The sequence below is a fragment of the Pyxicephalus adspersus genome, chromosome 4 (genome assembly GCF_032062135.1).
Source record: "Pyxicephalus adspersus chromosome 4, UCB_Pads_2.0, whole genome shotgun sequence".
Classification (NCBI taxonomy): Eukaryota; Metazoa; Chordata; class Amphibia; order Anura; family Pyxicephalidae; genus Pyxicephalus; species Pyxicephalus adspersus.
Genome location: NC_092861.1, coordinates 124,786,006 through 124,805,329, shown reverse-complemented (window position 1 = coordinate 124,805,329; position 19,324 = coordinate 124,786,006). Strand labels below are relative to the sequence as shown.

At 35.9% G+C, this 19,324-nt stretch overlaps 1 protein-coding gene across 3 annotated transcripts in view; it reads left to right on the top strand.

Annotated features, from left to right (window-relative positions):
* WDPCP (WD repeat containing planar cell polarity effector) overlaps positions 1 to 19,324 on the top strand; it is a 180,063-nt gene that overhangs the window by 145,669 nt on the left and 15,070 nt on the right. For all 3 annotated transcript variants that reach the window (XR_011920473.1, XM_072409550.1, XM_072409549.1), the window contains one exon: positions 11,087 to 11,186. Coding sequence is in view for 2 of the 3 variants with exons in the window: in XM_072409550.1 (XP_072265651.1) it covers positions 11,087 to 11,186 (100 nt within the window). In the remaining variant the exon portion in view is untranslated. The remainder of the gene's footprint in view (positions 1 to 11,086; positions 11,187 to 19,324) is intronic.

The following is a 19,324-nucleotide window of genomic DNA, read 5'->3' as shown; positions in this document are numbered from 1 at the left end:
AAGCTGTACTCAAATCTTTCTTTTCCGCAGCAGGTATTTGGACCCAGCCTAATTTCCCGTGTGATGGACTACATAGATCATACAGCCCACTCCACCCCCAGTCCTCCATTTTTAGCAATTTCCTTCTGTCCTGTCATTTACGTAGTCTCAGCTTAATGTGTAGGTAACATAGGGTGGTCTGTATTCAAATGTAGTCCATGCAGAAATGCCTGTCCTGATACAGTGTGTGAGTGTTGTGTACTCCCAAATCCACTTCTGTTAAACTTCCATGTAATGGAATTACTAACCAGTTCAGTCATGGAACATGTATTTTGATTTACCTCTCCTCACTCCATTGTGTGTGTGGGATATCGTTTTAAGTACTTTGATAGAAAAAGAAGGGACAGGAGATCGCAGATGAAGACTCATCACTGTACTGTTCTTCCTTCATTATCTAATCAGCAAGATGTGTGTATGTTGTACCCATGCTGTTCTCTTGCTGTATTGGAGGTCAGTCATCTGACTTTTTGAGCCAGGGAACAGTTTTAAAGGCTGGATGAAAAGAAATTTACTAATCACTAATCCTGCTAATTCTAAATTACTAATCTAGGCAGGTTTGCATTTATTCAAAACAGTAAATTGTTCCTATATACGTTTTTCATTTTTATTTACCTGTTTGTCTGTAATTTGACTTGAAAAGAAAAAAAACATGATGATGAACTTTGCATATTATCATTGCTTTTTGCAATGCTTTTAGAAAAGTGCAGTTTTTCAAAGCAATTATTTCAATTTATTTAGCATCTTATTGGTTGCAGTAAATGACAATTTACTTTTCATTAAATGAGTTGTGTGCCTTCAGAATGCTAGACAAGCTTGTAAAAGAGAAGGGTAGTGCATATTTACAATTTATATAATTCCTAATATTCAAAGTCAAATTTATTTTCTACCCCAAATGCGCAGTCTAAACTTGTGGTATTACATAGAATTTGGCAATGGAAGTTTATGCAAACTGTTTTATTTGTGTCCATATTACCTGTAACATAAGATCGGTTATTTTCGGTCACATAAGGAGATACTGCTGACCAGACATGTCAGATATCAGTCTTCAACATTGCTTGAGTTCATTTTGTAGTCAGTAGTTTAGTCCTAAATTTGCCGGATTTGGAATACATTGACAGCCCCAAACACCAGCATTTCCTGAGCTGCTGCTTTTCTGTCACAAACAATATTCACCTTTCAGATGCCCCGTGGTGCCTGCGAGCCTTATCCCTCTTGAGGGCAATGACGCCAGAAGGAAGCAGGTTTCACATGTGGATAACTGGTCTGAAATATATCACTTCTGCACAGCAGATTCTGGGTGTAACAGGTAGAGAAGAGGGCAGTATGCAGTTCCTCAATTCAAAGAAAAGGGGCAAAATAGTATTAAACATTTTTCAGTTGATTTTGGGAATTTTAAAAGTTATGTAAACTGCATTAAAATTTCTTTTAATACATAAAATATAAAATAAACAATAAGCTTTTATGCCAAGGTATAGCATAGTGGATGTTACCTATATTTAAACTTGACAAATTTGTCAGTGAAGTTACAAAAATAATTTAATCGTATTTATATTTAAACTTTTTAATGTTATCTATTTAATAGAAATGTTTTATGTTTTTATTTTCCTATTGATCAGATACTTAAAACTAGTAAAGACACAATGGGCCTGATTTATTAAAGCTCATCAAGGCTGGAGAGGATACACTTTCATCAGTGAAGCTAGGTGATCCAGCAAACCTGGAATGGATCTGGTCCAAGATTAAAAACATTTGCTAACAAATAGCAAATGACTTTCAAGAAACCCATTCCAGGTTTGCTGGATCACTCAGCTTTACTGATAAAAGTGTATCATCCTTAGAGAGCATTAATAAATCAGGTCCAATGGAATAATGGCAGCACAGAGAGAAGACAGTAAAACCGGGAAAGGTAAAAGTGCAAAGAAAATCAAGGGTGAATGGGAAGGATAAACTGGGGGAAAAGGGAAGTAGGAGAGGGGAAAGGACAATGAGTCCCGTCCACACTGCCAACGTCCCAAAATTCCGTAGCCCTTTACCATACATGTTACCACAAATCATTGTTTTCTTTAGTGCTGTTCATAGGGCACATGGCTGTGTTTTGTACAAATTGTTTGAGCATTAGAAACCATATTATTAAGCATATAAAAAATGATGTTTGACAACATGGCATCATAATTAAACCCCATGTCTTTAGGTGTATTTGTGTGTCCTTTATGACAACAAAGTTCTGCCATATTGGAAGCTTTAGTAGATTTTGGCAGGCTTCATGATTTTGAATCACTAGACCATTATATATATATATTCACATTGATTGTGTTCTTCAACCATATATATTGAAATAAAATTCAAGATATGACTTGTTTTTAAACTTGTTAACAGAAACGATTGCCAAGAATTACATGCTTGCTTAGTATGAATGTGCATGGTCTCTGCATGAGTTTTTCATAGAGACTCTGCAGTTCATACATAAAAGACATTACCATTTCAGCAAATGTTAGTTTTGTTAAAATTCTGTGTGACTGTTGAAGATTTTTATTTTATTTTATTTTTTTCATTTGGATGACTGTACTGCATGGAGGATATATAAGTTTCTGTAGATTTATCATATGATATTGAACTGTTCCTTGCGTTTTTGAAAGATTCTGGGCAGTCAGTTGTTGTAGGGAACCTGGTAATTTAGAAAAATCTGTTTATTGTTATATACCAATAGGTGTCTTGCCATGCCACTGGGAAGCAACCCCAAAATGTAAACCTTGGGATAGTATGGGAAACCCCTTTTTAATGTACAGCACTGCGTAAATTGTTGGCACTAAATAAATCCTGTTTAATAATAATAATAATAGGCACCCCACATTTTTCCATATAGTGTTGAGTAGTGGACTCAGCCTTCAACAAGCCCCAACATTACCCCGTGGTCTTTACATGTAGACTTGCTTGTACCAATGTTGACTTTTGGGGTGTTGATATTTGCATTTAAAATGTAAGGTTCTGTACAATCACTTTAGAGACATAGAAAATCAGATATGGACCTTTTGGTGCATACTGGCCATCTGACCACCCTTAGTTTAAGTTGTGTATCAACAATACAGGGTTATTTTAAGTTTGCAGATGATCTGAATAGTGAGCAGTAATTTTGGATTATTGTAAGAACATTCTCCATTTTTAGATGTAAACATTCCCTTGGAGAAAGGAAATATTGTCATAGAATTGTATAAAAATGTACAGACAGGAATCATTTCTTCTCGCTTCAAGTTGCCATCCGGAACCTCTTATCAGAGGATTACCGAAAAGTCAATACATATGTGCAAGACACATTACTTTCTCTGATGCATTGTATTAAAAATGGGCCAATTCCCTTACAGAAAATGTATAAAGAGGATATGTTTGTAAGCAATGCATGGAAATTGTATAGGAGATAGGAAGATTGGACAGAGCCGAGGTGCAGAAGTTTAAAGCTTAAAAGTCTGATGAGAAGGGTGAGCTGTTTTTTATCTGTGCCTTTGATAATCAATCACATTTTGTAAGAAGTGTGATTAAAAGACATAGACATGCTTCCAAGGCTGATCTTTTTCTCTCTCAGATTTTTCTTCGCATTTCTAAATTTAAGTTTAGAGAAGGTAAAAACTGAAATGAATTCTCTATTAGAGGAATATTATTCATAAGTAAGAGGAGCATTTTTGTTATTTGATCTTAGGTCAATATTACCCTCATTGTGGGCTAAGACAAATAAAGTGGACCATGTTGGGACTACGTACACAAGTACAATAATTGATGACAAAAGACTGAACGATGCATGCTGTACATACAGTGCTGTTCTGCTCTATGGAGAAGGGAGGAGGGAGAACGACAGGATGGCACCCCTTGTCTTCACTTTCATTATGGTCATTCGTCGTCCATGGATCCACCAGGACTGATCTATGAACGACGAGCGCTGTACACTGTCAGATTTTTATCACAAGGTGTGTAAGTAAATATATCACAAACTTGGGCAATTCTGACCAAGCATAGACAGGTGTTACCTTCAGTAAGCTTTTCCTGTAATTGTTGATCTTGGCTGTATTGTTCACTAAAGACCCCAATCACATAATAGAGGTCCAATAGAGGGGATTAGTTTTTCACTGAGCATTAAATGGATTTACACATTATGTGGTTTTAGGACAGATTAACTTGAAAGTTTGTGGTGTTTTGGCCTGTAAATCAGAACAAATTTTTTAAACGGTCCTTGTGGACTATGGCTTGCTGAATAGATCATGAAGTCAACTTGAGTAAGATCTGTATTACAATTATCAATGATAGAAATCAATGGATCTGAAAGAATTGGTTACTGTTTAGATTGCTTCAGCAAATGACAATCAAGCTAGTTGAGCAGCACTTTGGCCTAAACACAGATCATTCTTTTCTCTGAAATTGTGTGTCAGCGTCACTCCATTTTATGTGATCAGCACTAAAACAGGGAATTTATTGTATAGGTAAGTATATAAACAACTGTTTAACAGTTACAAAGTTTCCAGAAGCTTAACATCTAATGTGGGGTTATTAAATTATAAACTAGTTTTAAAAATAGTCATTTTATAGACTAGTGGATGGAGCTTTGAATTTTAAAGTCCTAGAATGTCACAATCCATGGTCGTTTCTATGAGATTCATAAATAAAGCGTTGCTTTATTTTTAAATGGAACAGACCTGGTGTAGAATATGGAGAATATTAATCCATGGGATTAATGCTGTAACTATTTCATTAATAAGTAGTTAATGGTCTGGGTGATTTTTAATCTTTTTTTACTGTGTGTAAGGTTAAGGGATCCAATGCAGTAAATGAATAGTTCCCTTGGAAGAAGCTTTGTAGGTTTTCAATAGCCCATACCACCTGCATTGGACACCAATCCTGGGATAAATCAGTTTGCACCCAGATAGATCTCCTTATTGATTAACCTTCCTAAAGTTCCCACCAAATGATAAGGGCATATCGGCTGGGCAAGGCAGGTCAACACATTTGTTGTCATTTTCTTCAAAACCCTGTGCAGATCCTGTAAAAAAAAACAGTACAGCATAGCAAATAGTACCACACATGATAAATTGTATGTTTCTTCCTACTTAAAAATGAGCAATAAACTTAGATATGGGTTAAATGCAATTTTTTAAATTATCGCTCAAGATCGCTAGCAGTTTTTTCTTTTTTGAATTGTAATGTATGCCTAGCTTGCAACATGAAGTTATAAGTATAGGAGGGGAGGCAACAAATTCAACAAGCCCAAAGATTTTATGTAGTCAAGCAGGTTCATATACTGTATATCCCTCTAATTGTGTCTTGGGTTATGATATCTGTTGAATATTGGTATTTGTAATTGTGATGTAGTAAAGGGGTTAGCACTATACCTAAGAGAGAGCTATGCGGGTTTTGGTTGCTGTGGCCCTTGTGGCTCTTTGTGGCACTTTTTGTTTCCACACCGAACAAACCTGAAAGTGACATACACTGAAATCACTTATCCATGTGAAAGTATAACATTAGGATTTAAATATTATTTGAAACAAATTAAGCCTCCATATATAAATTTTCTAATAAACATATTTTAAATGAACATTAACAATTACATTATTTAAGTTAGCTCTGGGCTATCTTTGTGTTTTGCCACTGTGTTAGGCTATGTACACACGTGCAATGGTTCTCATCCGGTAATTGACTCACGGCTGATATCGGATGAGAATCTGGTCTGTGTACAGGCTCATCGTCCATCGTCAGAACGACCATCCTGGCTGATCCACAAATGATGGACGAGGAACGATCATAATGAAAGTGAAGGGAAGAGAGTGCAGCGGGCTGCCGCTCTGTCATTCTACTCTCCTCCATAGAGCAGAACAGTACTGTATGTACAGCATTCATTAGTGCATCATGCAGTCATTTGTCATTGGAAAGGATCGTGAAAGATCCTTTCCAATGATAATTATTGCAGGTGTGTACTTAAAGTGCCACCAATCATAGTTGAAAAATAATCTGTTCTGGATGGTATCATGTATAAAGGCACCTCTTGACCATGACACAGACCTAGCCTTCTTGGAGTGAATATGGATTGTCTGCATACATAAGGAGAATCATACAAATTCATATAGGGCCCTGTTGAATAATTGTCCTTATCCAGGATTGTTTTCTAGTACAATCATATGAATATAGGCATCAAAATTCAACACAAAAAATTCTGAAGATCATATTTGGCTTTCTAAAACTCTATGCCTCCTACATTCAACACTTCCAGTAGTTTTGGATTGCTGTTTCTCTTGATGCATTTTGTGGTTTCATTCTACAACACCAATATAACTAAATAACACTAAATAAGCAGGATGTAGTAGTAGGGGAATGGAATGGTAGCCTTTGGCTGGGAACACAGTCATTAGACTCATCTGAAAGTGGTGAATGCCAAGGGGTCATTCAAATTCTGCGGCAATAGAATGAAGGAAAGGAGACACAAGAAACCCAAGAGGTGAACAGGGAACTTAAGCAGGATTCTTTTAAACTCAACAGGTTTGCATTATGCCTCAATACTTTGATTATATTGTATGTGTTTTTATTTTCACTTAAAAATATTATTCCCTATGTGTCTACGACACTTATTTTTAATTTTGGCATCATGTTCAATTACTTTAGTGAATAAATGTGAACTAAATTCCATTAAATTCACATTCTTCAAAGAAGTACTTTACGACTAATTAAATTATTTGATCATGCTGAAATGAATGCCAATTAGTGTCACTGATGATTCTCTTCAACACCATAACAAGAATGCAGTGATTATCAGAGTGAATATTATATAGTAGTAATGCCACAATGAATATACCATGGTAAGAATGCAATAAGTGAAGCAATATAATGATTTTGATGTCACAGTGAATATAGCAAAATGAGTATGTGTTTTATGTCACAGATAGTTAACAAAAATTCCACAATGAATATGCAATCGCGGGAAAGTACAAATGTCCTAAAAAGTAAATAGCAAGTGCACCATGACCATGATCTTTTACTCAGGAGCCATTTACATCACGACATGATTGCAGTGTTGTGCACGTGACAAAGAGAAAAAAAATCAGCATTTTGCAGTCCTCATTATCTTTTTTTTTTCACAACTGAAATAGATATTCTGTCCACCATTTTGCATCTATAAACTTTTTATATTAACATCAATTTGATTGCGTTTAGAATTTGTCTTGTTCAATCTTGGGTTTAGTAAGGCTTTAGGGTTCTCCTATACAGAAGATGGCAGTCAGAGGATCCTGCCAAATAGACATTTAGTAGGACTACTGTAGCATAATCATTTACACTTGTACCTGCAAAGTTAGATATCATATATATGTGGCATATATATATATATATATATATACACACATTTCATCACTAAGAATGGTTTGCAGGGGTGTCTACAGAGGTCACTGAATGCCAGAGACGTTCAACAGTTTCCAAATCCCACTAAATGTAGCCAGATTGCGTAATGTTCATTTGATTTCTGTGAGCATCTGTACTCACATTAAAATGCTGCCTGCTTTGTTACTTTTCAATTAATATAGTTTGCATATTCGAATCTTTTTGATTACGTCTCTCTGTGTTACAGCTGCAAAGGAGTTGTATGTGCCTTCTTTGCGCAGTTTATCCAGATTTCCAAAGAAAAGAATGATGTGCTTTGATTCACCGCTTTGCAAAACACAAATTGCAAGGTTTTTTTTAGTAAATGAATAAGATTAAAATCATGTAAATGGGCAGTAGACCTAGTAATAATTATTTCTTTATCTTTTTTACCAAATGCATTCAGACTTGTTCATGTGTTACATTATGCAATTATCAAAATCATTACATTAGGAGATGCATTGATTATTTCTGGAGCCTGCTCTGTTAGATTTGCATCCTTTGTGTAAAGCACACAGCCCACTCACTCACTTTCACTGTTTTAATTGTCTTTCAGCTTCTTGTTTAATTTTGATTACACAAATTTTGTGCATACCTCTTGTAATCTCATTCAGAGAAAAATGGATGTAAATGGGTGTTTGTAAGGGATGTTAAATGTTATGTAATTGTCATTAGTCACAGATTGGGGCATTTTTTTCTACTGCTTGTGCAGGTATTCAAAAGTCAAAGGGAACAGTGATCTCAGGATAAACTGTCACATATTTGGACCACTGCACCCCGCCACCAATGCACACCATGAGGACTATGGACCATGGAGTCACCCAGAGATGGTACAAGAGTAGGGAACCTCTCTAAAAGTTACACACTGGCCTGTCACTTGTATGTAGAAAATGAATGTGTTGCCTGCCACATACCTCATTTCTACAGCCATTGAAGAACCTTCACATACTAGAGGACCTGCAAACTAACACATAAAGAAATAAATTGCCTACACACACAAAATATTTATCTGCCCCCTCATCACTTCCCTGGTGTTTATTCTTAAGGACATGTATGATGTATAACACAACTGTCATAACTAGTAGATTAAAAGATTATAAATAGATTAATTATATTAATTACTATGTGCAATAATTAGACTAAATGGTTTTAGGCCTCTGTTTGTAGATTCCGCACAGCACAATATAGAAATAAATGGTTTGTGCATGAACTGTCACTTCATTCTCCTGATATGAGTAGTCCAGCAGCTGTTTGCACTAGCCATTTTACGTTTGTGCAAGTGATGGGGCTTAGCATGAGTAAGGCTCATGTACTGCAGAATGGATTGCAGAGGGCACCTCCACACAAATGTATTGACAATTCAGTATCTAGAAGGGGTAGAGTTAAGGTACAGGGCAAAGTATTGCAGCAGGGATTGGATGTATTGTAGAGAGTGATCAGGAGAGTTCCCAGAGAACGTAATGTGGTTGGGGGAGAGTTAAGAAAAATACAGTTAAATAGATGAGAAGGCTACAGCAAAAGGTAGTGTGACACATTGCCAAAAGAGCTGCAGCATATTATTATGGAGAGTTTTATTCTGACAGCTTGAACAGCTTTTATGAGTCTTGCTGTAGTAAGGCAATATTGTCTGGTGAGTACATGAACAGTGGTGAGAAAGTGTGTTGGTGACTTGTCACTGTTCCTGTAAAGAACCGTGAAAGGGGGCTTGTTGTTAAGGCAGAATATGTAATTATGTAATTGCTTTGCTCACTCCTGATGCCAGAATACTCCAACAGTGAATCCGAAAGTTGCTTTATAACTTTTCTATCTCTGATTTACTGAAAGGCTTGAGATTCAAATGTGCTGTGAGCAACTGGTCAGGGATGATCACTAAAATCCCTGCTCTTCTGCGCACTAGGCATTAAACAACTTAATTAAACAGTACTTTTATGGGTAACTTCCCTTTTTCATATGTAAATCCCTACATAAGTCTGCAAATCGATATAGCAAATTAAAGACCTGACTTCAATTGTTGCATGGGTGTCCTGTTTAAATTGAATAGTTGATGACCTTCAAGAAAGATTGCATTTTAAGTATGTTTTTTTTTTTTTTTTGTTACATTATTTTCAATTTAGGAAATAAAACTGCATAAAGTGTATTTTCATAAAGTAAAATATGTAGGCTGCCTTTCCTGACCTTACTTGTGAAAAAGTTGCTCACTTGACTCTTAGGTACTGAATTTCTGGCCCCTATTGGGAACCAATGCCCAAACTGTTTTTATTCACGTTTTTGTATCCACTCTAAACAAATAGTAAAAGTAACAATAAACAATGGGTCTGATTTATCCAGGTTTGCTGGATCACCGAGATTCACAAATGAAAGTGTATCTTCTCCAGTCTTGGAGAGCTTTATTAAATCAGGCCCAATGTCCTACTCAGCTCTGAACCCATAGGCATTTTGGGGAAATTTGTGTTCAATTTGTGTTCAATTTTTACAACAGAAGCACTGAAACCCTAACACACGGAAAGCAGGTGTTTTTAAGAAAACCAAATGAAAATACAACTTAAGACTTTGTTGTGATCATTGATTACCTTTGAGAAGTTATTAATTTATAGTAAAAGTATCTAGAAAGGTAGAAAAACTTCTTTACCTGCTTGTTTATTATATATATTACTAAATATCCATAGTCCAGACAGGTGCACTTAGATGTCAAGGTGAAATCAGAATTCCTATTCTGCATACTGCTTCAGGTCAGTGAATCATAATTTATTAGCGCTAGAAAATCATACTGCTAGAAAATAAAATTTTCAGAAGAAAAGGTCACCAGTGGCAAACTTCAGCACATATTTCTCAGCTATAGATTTCAAAATGCTTGTCATTTCTTGAAAACCTCCCTGCTCATGTAGGGGTCAAACATAGTATTTGTTGCAAAATTTGTCTCCTACAAAATGTATGCAATTGAATATAATAACTAAAGGTTAATATGTTGATGGCCCCGTAGTAAATCTGAATAGATGTTTAAAATCAATACTTACAGTTTAAGAGTCCTTCAGAAGATTTAACTTTTAGCATTACACCTGAATGCTGAACAGTGACTCATAAAAGTTGTTGAAGCTGTCAGATTAATTGGCACCAATTACTAAGATTTAGCGGTTTAAACATGTCATTGAAATTGATCCACTTTGATGCTCAGAAGAACTTTTTTGAAATGTCAAAATGTGAAACAGTGTCACTTCAAAGGTACCGTGTATATTCAGAGCCTCTTCTGAGTAATATGTTTGCTCCCCATGTACACTTACCTGTTGTCTTTTATGTCCATCAGAAAGCTCGTATTGCACTTGATGACATAATTTTAGAAGAATACAGCAAGTCTCATATTTGATCACCATTATAACCTCAAAGCACTAGAATGACTACCCCTCCCAGACAGTAATGTACATATATTTGGCTCACCAAAATTTTTGAACAATGGTGGGCGTCATAAGCCTCATTAACTATAATTTGAAATTAAATGACCATTGAAAATTAAGAGAAATTTTAGGTTGTCCTATTTTGGAGAGCTAATGCCTGTTTAACTTGGTTTTACTTTTATGTATGTTTTTATATAGTAGAAATTATAAATTCTTATAAACCAATATAATTTTTCGAGGTAACAAAATTTTTGTTTAATTTTTTTATGTAGAATCTTTGCTGCAAAGGGACAGCATGGAGGATGTAAGTGAAGCATTTGTTGACCTCTCTTTAACGCCACAAAGTGGACAAAAAGTCGGCTCAGGCAACAGGTAAATTATTGCCGAATCATATTTAAAAGTTTTCCTTGAAACAAAACTAAATCTGAACAATATGGTAGACTTTCCTAATGTGCCCACTTACATGCATCTACATTTTACTTCATCCATCTTTCTGTCCTTCTCTTTCTGACTTTTTTTAACCTCCCATCTTCAACCATAAGCCATTGGACAACCCGTGATGATGTAACTCTTGTACATGTATATTGAAATGATATAATTCTGGCACCCAGCTTTATTTTTCCATCATACAGATGCTAGGAATGAACTTAGAGTTTACAGTTATATCATTCATTTGTTGTTTTTATGGCAGTTTTATATTCCATGATCGTTTAACTATGAGTGGAATTATGGTTCTCGGGCTGGCCAATAAAAACATAACTTGAGGCCAGAATGCTCATTTTTTTAATATTTAACCAATAAAGGCCTTTGATTGTGAACTGTAGTTATAGGATAAAACCAGTGATGATCCAGAGAAATAGTGACACAAGTTGGAGGGATGACGGAAAATTATATTTTCACAAGAGGTTTGCAATGAAAAGGTGTTACTATAAAAACAGTAGCGGTAGAATACTTGAAACCTGAAATATTGCTGTTGTGCTAGAGTCTAATAACATCCAGGATTTTACATATTGCTAACTTGCTGGCATTAAACTTTAAAACAAGCCTTCACCTAACTCTGTAGCTGCAAGTATTGTGGCAGGGGGTATTGTGAAGTACTGAAATTGTTGAAGTTGGCTGCTCCGCTCCACCATAACAGCAGGGGTTTAGTAGTTTTTAGCCATCTAATATTTTCTTCAAAGTTGTGGAAAAAGTGATGTTGGTGGCAAATAGTGCAGGAGTGTTTGGCCTTTTTTTTCAAAGATATGTGGGAGTAAAGGGTAGACACAATTTGGCCTAATTTATTAAAGGTCTCCAAGGCTGGAAAGGATACACTTTCACCAGTGAAGCTGGATGATCTAGCAAACCTGGAATGGATTTCTACAAAGTCATTTGCAATATCCCAGCAAATTTTTCAAATCCTAGACCAGACCAATTTTATGTTTGCTGGATCACCCAGATTCACTGATAAAATTGTATTCTCTCCAGCGTTTGGGAGTTTTTTTTAATCAGGCCCAATATCTGGAAAACGTGGAGGAAAAATCTAATGCAGTCTGCAGGAACCTTAAGCCTAGGAGATTTAATCCCAGGCATATTAAAGCCAAACTACACAAGAACTGGATATAAACAAATGATTAATGTCTTTAAATGTGTCCACATCCTAAGTCAGTAGAGGATTTGTGGACCTGGAGTGGATCTGTATTATGATCATGTATGATTCCAATGCAAACTAAAAGAGCTGGTGCAAAAACAAAACAAAATATTTAGGCTACTAAATTTTAACCTAAAGGGGTATATCAATCATTCAGTTTGTTTTTTGTAATTTACTTTTCAAAAATGTGTTTTCACTGGGCCTATACATGTTTTCATGGCCACTTTTTAAGATTCCTCCTATTTTATGGTGTTGCTGTTGCTTCTTTTGTATTTTCTTTTTATAAAATACTTTTAAGCTATATATGGGAGCCACTGATTTGAAGACCAAGGAGCTCATTCGACTGGAGTCTCTGACAGACAAAGGAAACTATTGGAAGGCCTAATTCTCCATTAACTTCCAACACGTAGCAGTTTTAGGTAGATTCCACATAAAAACACTGAATTAATAATAAGCATAGCTGTAGTCCATCCCAGATCAATCTTGTTGTAATGATTATATATATTCTTCCTGTTCTAACTGGGTTTACTAGAAGCCAGCACTTTTTGGTCAGGATCCAACAACATTTAGATACAAGAATATATTTAGTCCTCCATGAGTCAGATATTTAATTAACATGTACCTTGTGACAAAGGTTTATCTTTTATTGATATCTTACTTAGAAAGGATCTAAAGATACTTTGATGGGACATCAAGGGAGGAGCAGAGTAAAACGATTCAACAGGAAACGGTTTTTAATAAACTCAGAAAGTGTATAAGCTACGTGAATCTTGGGTAAAAGCATTGAGAATTAGAGCTCAATTTTTATTAGTTGATACTAGCTTTTAATAAAAATGTATTTTTGCTTGTTAATATAAAAAAGTGCCCAATATGTGCCCAATAATTGGTACTACACTCAAAACGACTATCCTTAATTTTATCATTTGCAATATAGTACAGTACAACTAAACAGGAATTGTTTACCAAGTCTCATGCAAATAAATGGTTATCTTGTAGTTTCTGTACTCATCAGTTAGAATCTCATAATGCAGATTGACACAGTGAGATTTATTTACTGAAGGAGTAGATCATGTTCACTTTGCAAAGTGATTTTTTATTTAGCTTAGTGGTAAAGGTGCCAGGGCACATGTGCATGTGAATTGAACTCCTAAAGGGATTTAAGCTTGCAGGGATTGTAAAGAGAAGGTGTTTAGCTGATGGGCAATTACAAATTTTAGTTTTTGTAGGGTAGGTGGTGGGAATGCCATGACAGTACTGCCAGAGGTGCTCATATGTATTACTATTATATATTATCATTTACTAATTTTATTCCTAAAGAAGATAAATATGATCAGAAAACTATCAGCCTTTATGTAATACTTTTTATAATATAGATAGCCCAAGATCACTGCAAATGTCCAGCAATGTAAAGCTGATGGGAGTTTAGTAAGCAGTGTAATAGTTGATGCATGGAAAAGTTTGTACCAAGATGTCACCACCGCTAATGTCATCCACATATCACTCCCTATTTTCTAAATCTTTTCACTGTTCATTCCTTAAGCCGTGACAGTGAGCAGAGATAAATAGCTCATAGAAAATAGCAGGATCCAGTCTTTTTTTAACACAGTACTGCTTTTATTACAAAAATAAAGATTTAAACTCTGGTTGCTCAGGGGAAGGACATAATTTGATAATGGGAAATTATTTATTCATCTGAATATCAGTTATTAAAAATATTCCATTAACTATACAGGTAGGTATGCAATGATGCTCAGTGCCATGAGCCTTAGATTTAATAATACCTGAGTTTAGATCCCCATATTCATTTTCCTAAAAACCGAACTAAAGTCTTATTTCCATTATTGCACAATTGTACAGGATTCTCTGCTTTAAAATTTTAGTCTGCATACTGTGATCTTCTAACAAGTTGCTACAGGTGAGATGGAACATGCCTCTTTTAATGGAGGACATCCAACATCATCTAGTCATTTTGTTCTACGGCTCTGGCCCGCCCGGCCCTTCCCATCATCACATGTGGACGTTACCTACAGCAGTCTGCAACTACGGTTTGCCTAAAAACTTCCACCAGCCATAATCTGCCTGCATTACATAAAGGAGTACAGAAATGTAGTGATGACATCCCTGGTTTGAAAACGGAATAATTTTATGTAAAGTGCAACAAAAGTTTAAAAAATTGCATGCAGGCATTGTAGAAGGGATAGGTATCGATCTTTCAACCATAAAACATACTTATCTGCATTCGCTATTCAGTGTATGATGCTGGGTTGCCCCTGGCTCCTGAAAATAAATGAACTCCCATGTGCATGTGGGAGTTACATCATTCCGCCCTGGCCATTCAAGATGGCCAAAGATCCTGAACCTGGATAGAATGACGGTGGCTGCATCAAAGTGAGGACGGATGAGTTTATTTAAAAAATTGCAATCAGTTGCCTGTCCCTTCTGCAACAAAAGATCTGCCTGCTTACAGTTTTTTTTATGCTAAATTTAGTTCCACTATAAAAAATTGAATTAGTGTTTTGATGAATGGGGAGGGTGGGGCCAGGAATTGTATAATATAAGCAATTTGAATTTCAGATTTCAATTTCAGCCCCATTGGCTTGTACTGTAGTTGCAGTGATACCTTTGTAAATGATCAGTGCTAGATGCTCACAGCAATATATGATAAACTAGTAATTATTATTCAGTTTGAGTGACTCATGGTTAATTTCCACTCACATGTTCTAAAATGACAGCACTCACCTCTACAGTCCAGGCCTTGGAGAACTTGTTTATTTGACAAGGTTATACAGTGCAATACTTTAATACCTATAATTGAACTACTATTAGGGCAGAAGTTATATATATGACACCCTCTGGCATTGGCATTTTGTGTGCCAGGCTTGCTCAGTTTTTAATTATAAACACCATAGTGGTCAGGAAAACCTTTTGTTTTACCCAAATTCTGGAATAGTATTTTAAGATTGGCACCTTAGCATGTCTGATGCAATTCAGATTGTCCTTTTGTGAATTTATCACAATTTTTAGGATTGTAAAGAATGGAAAACTTAAATAGAATGAAAAGCATTGTTCTAGAATGTATCACATTAAGGAGGAGTTAGTGCAAATATTGATTACAATTTCAGTTACATGTTTACTCTTTAAAATCAATGTTCCACTAGTAGTAAAAACTATATCCCGGGAACTGCTTCTTGCAAGACTATCCCGCTATTGTAAACCACAATATACAATCTTCATATTCAACAAAAGGCCAGCATAGATTAAAATTAATAAACCAAAAACATATGAATTGATGTGCATATCATTTTCTCCTAACCCTTGACGATTGTGCATTAAAAGGCAGACAGTTCCAATCTGTGGAGACACTATCAATCCCCTTTGGTTGATGTAACCAAACAACGGCATCTTTCAACAGCATTACTGCTATCTTTTCAGTGCTAATGGGAGCTTTTTTTGATCGAATGGAGGAAGATTGGAAAGGCAGTGTTTTTTTTTTTACAGCAATGCATGGGATAGTTTTGCAAAGAATTGGTTTAGGACACAGTACCGAGAAAAGTAGACAGCCTTACAATATCCACTCTTACCAATCTCCTTTATGTATCATCATATTTTACTCATACACAACTGTATAAGTGTAGAAAATAATCGGCAGATCTAAAGTAAACAAAATGAACAATTAAAAAATCCTATATTTCAGACTTGTAATTTGAGTTCTTCTTTTTCTAACATATATTGTTTATGAATAGAATATCATTGCACAAGTCTTTTTTGTAAATCTGTTTGTAGTTTTCTGCCACCCAGTAAGCTAGCTAAGAGCTTTTTTTTAAACATTCTTTAAGTTACCTAAGAGCTTTAAATGAAGAAAGTATGTTAAATCGATATATTATTTACACATGAAAAAGTACAGTGAGGTGTCTTCTTATACAAATACATCCCAATATCCCTTTATGTAAGATTTTGAGGACAAAAGAGGCGTCTGGCATATACACTGCATCAAACATCTTCTGTATAGTCTGAGCTGTCCTGCGCCAAAACAAACTGTCTTTGCTGACAGGAAAGCTTGACAATTATTTTACCTTAATCTAACTTGGCCCAACCCAGAATGACCTTGTTTATTCATCTCAAAGTCTTTGAGTGCATATTAACTTGGCACACAAATGGAACATGTGGCATCTCTAAGGAAGGTTTTGGTATCTCATAGCAAGCTAGGCGGAATGCTCATCACTGTGCTTGAAAGAATTTCACTGCAGCTCACATTTAAATTGTTTAAGGCTCATGTAGTTAAGGGAGCAATATTATGCTGTGCTGTGTTACCCTTGATAAAAGCCGAAGAAGTGGACCTAGCATGTGTACAAATGTATGTAACTTGCAAAGTTTACATTTCTTCATCATGTGTCGTATGTGCAATGTTGACATAAATTCCTCCGCAGTATTCCTGCTGTGCTAAATCTGCATAGCTAGCTTCTTGGGGGCCTTCTAAATATATATAAAAGTACCCAAAAATACACATTAGTATATATGTACCCAAAACCAAAAATTGTATTAAACTGCAACAAGTCAGTCCATAGATTTGATGGGTCCATTAGTTACCCTGTTTACTTTGCATTCTTTTATATTTTTACATTATGATCTCTTCTGTTCCAGGGTAGCAACCCTCATTCGGTATACTGTATCTGTAAGCAGCCGCTTTTTCACCCTAGGTTTTTTGATATATAAATACCTTCTCTTCTTATCTCTATTACATGGGGAGGAAGGGCCTGGTGTATTAAAGGCTGGAGAGGATACAATTTCATCAGTGAAGCTGGGTGATCCAGCAAACCTGGAATAGATCTGGTCCAGGATTGAAAACATTTGCTAACAAATATCAAATTACTTTTAGGATATCCTTTCCAGGTTTGCTGGATCACTCAGCTTCACTGATAAAAATGTATCCTCTCCAGCATTGGAGAACTTTAATAAATCAGGCCAAATGTGTTTTGTAGTTGGTAGAGAAGACCTGAAACACTTTTGTGTTAAAAATATTAGTGCAATATGGTTCTATTCATTTTGTAGGGCAACACACCTTACCTACTACATGGCATAGCAATCCACAAGAGTGTGGTATGTTGTGTTGAATTAAAAAAGACCATGTACAATTTTCGACAACCTGGGGTGTGTTGGCTGTCCATTCAAAAAAATCTGTCTGTCCCATACACACATGCTTAATATAGGGCTATTTATTTATGGTTTGTTAAAGCTTATTATGACTGCCATTGATGTACATTGTCATAGCACACATAATACGCTTTAACAAACCATAAATAAATAGCCCTATATTAAGCATGTGTGTATTTTTTTATACCAGTCACTACAGCTGGTAGTATTATGTATGTTGGTTGGAGGGGCAACAGTCTAAGTAGTGTGAGCATTTTATCACCAAGATCCCCAGTCACCAAGAAATGGTACAATCTCTGTACAAAAACAGTGCACTCATCTAATGGTTCCCTTGTCTCTCCTATGTCGGATATAATGCACATACAGTCCAAGTATTCAGAACATTGTATAATGGGTTTGAGGTATATAGTAAGTAGTCACTCCTACTGTGCTCCTATATCTCTGATTCTACTGACCTGAACCTAATGATATGCCAGCTCCAAAAGAGTGTACAGTACCACTCAAAACTCCCTTTTTTAGTTGAAGAATGGAGGCTGACAATGCAGCGTCACCTGACAGGTCCTACTTCTAAGCCAGTCCACCAATTAGTGTAAACAGAGACTCTGCTTCCAAACAGGAGTAGCATACCCTGTGATATTCTTGGCAAAGGTATAGCATGATTCACCTTGCAATTGCTGAAAGACTTTTGATAGCCCAGTCCCTACCCTTTCACCATAGCATGTGAACTAATATTAAAAAAAAGTAATTATTAAAAAAAACAACATCATTATGAATAGTTATTACAGTCTGTCCCTTCAAGCTTGTTTGGTTATACCTGGCAGCCAAAACAGCAGTTTCAAGTTTCTATGCGAATAAGTAGCAACATGAAGAAAGCACTTCAGGCCACAGAGCAAAAGGGGAGCAATACGTCTTCAGTTGGTAACCTGCTTAATCATCTTCCATTCTTTGGTTTCTTTTGCTGAGCCAATAATCTTTTGGTTGAAAGCACAACAGCATGATCACAGGTTTATTAACACACACGAAGCTGTTGAAGAAAAATTTTCAGTGGGTCCCTTTATAGATTCACAGCTATCCCCAACTTTATAAAGACAATGCATACAAAGACATGAGAAAGACCTGATCTCATTCCACAGTTCCCTTAGATTGCCTGCCCAATAGTACATTATAAAGGCGGTATAACTCTGGAATTTGGCTGTGCTGTGTCTACCCTCTAGGGAATCCTGGTGGGCATTTTGAATTCACTCAACTAAATACACAAAATGAACAGGTTAATAAGTCTATTCACACCATTTATTGTATTTATTTGTTTAACTTGAAAAGGGTTTCAGTGTTTGGGAAATAGAAAGCCCAGCTCATTCACCCATTGAAATGTTAAAAGATTAGTCTTAAATTACACTGAAGATTAGATAAAATAATTTAAAGGAAGAGTTGGCAAATAGGAAGTGTAACCAATCCAGACACAGAATAATGTTCTTAGAAATAAGATTTCAGCCCAAATGATGCTGCTTTTCTAAATGAAATTGCTAATAATATTTGGTTTATTTGCAATTTTACCTGGTCATCAAATTGAATCCTGGTCTAATGGAAAAGTAAGAAACATAGGAGAAGGGCTAAAGTGTTAGGGAAACCAGCAATGTAGGATCCAGTCAGTTTACATGCGATAGGAGGTTAAACCAGAGTAACACTAAGATGAACTCATTACAATGCTGGTTCCCAATTTACTGGCAAG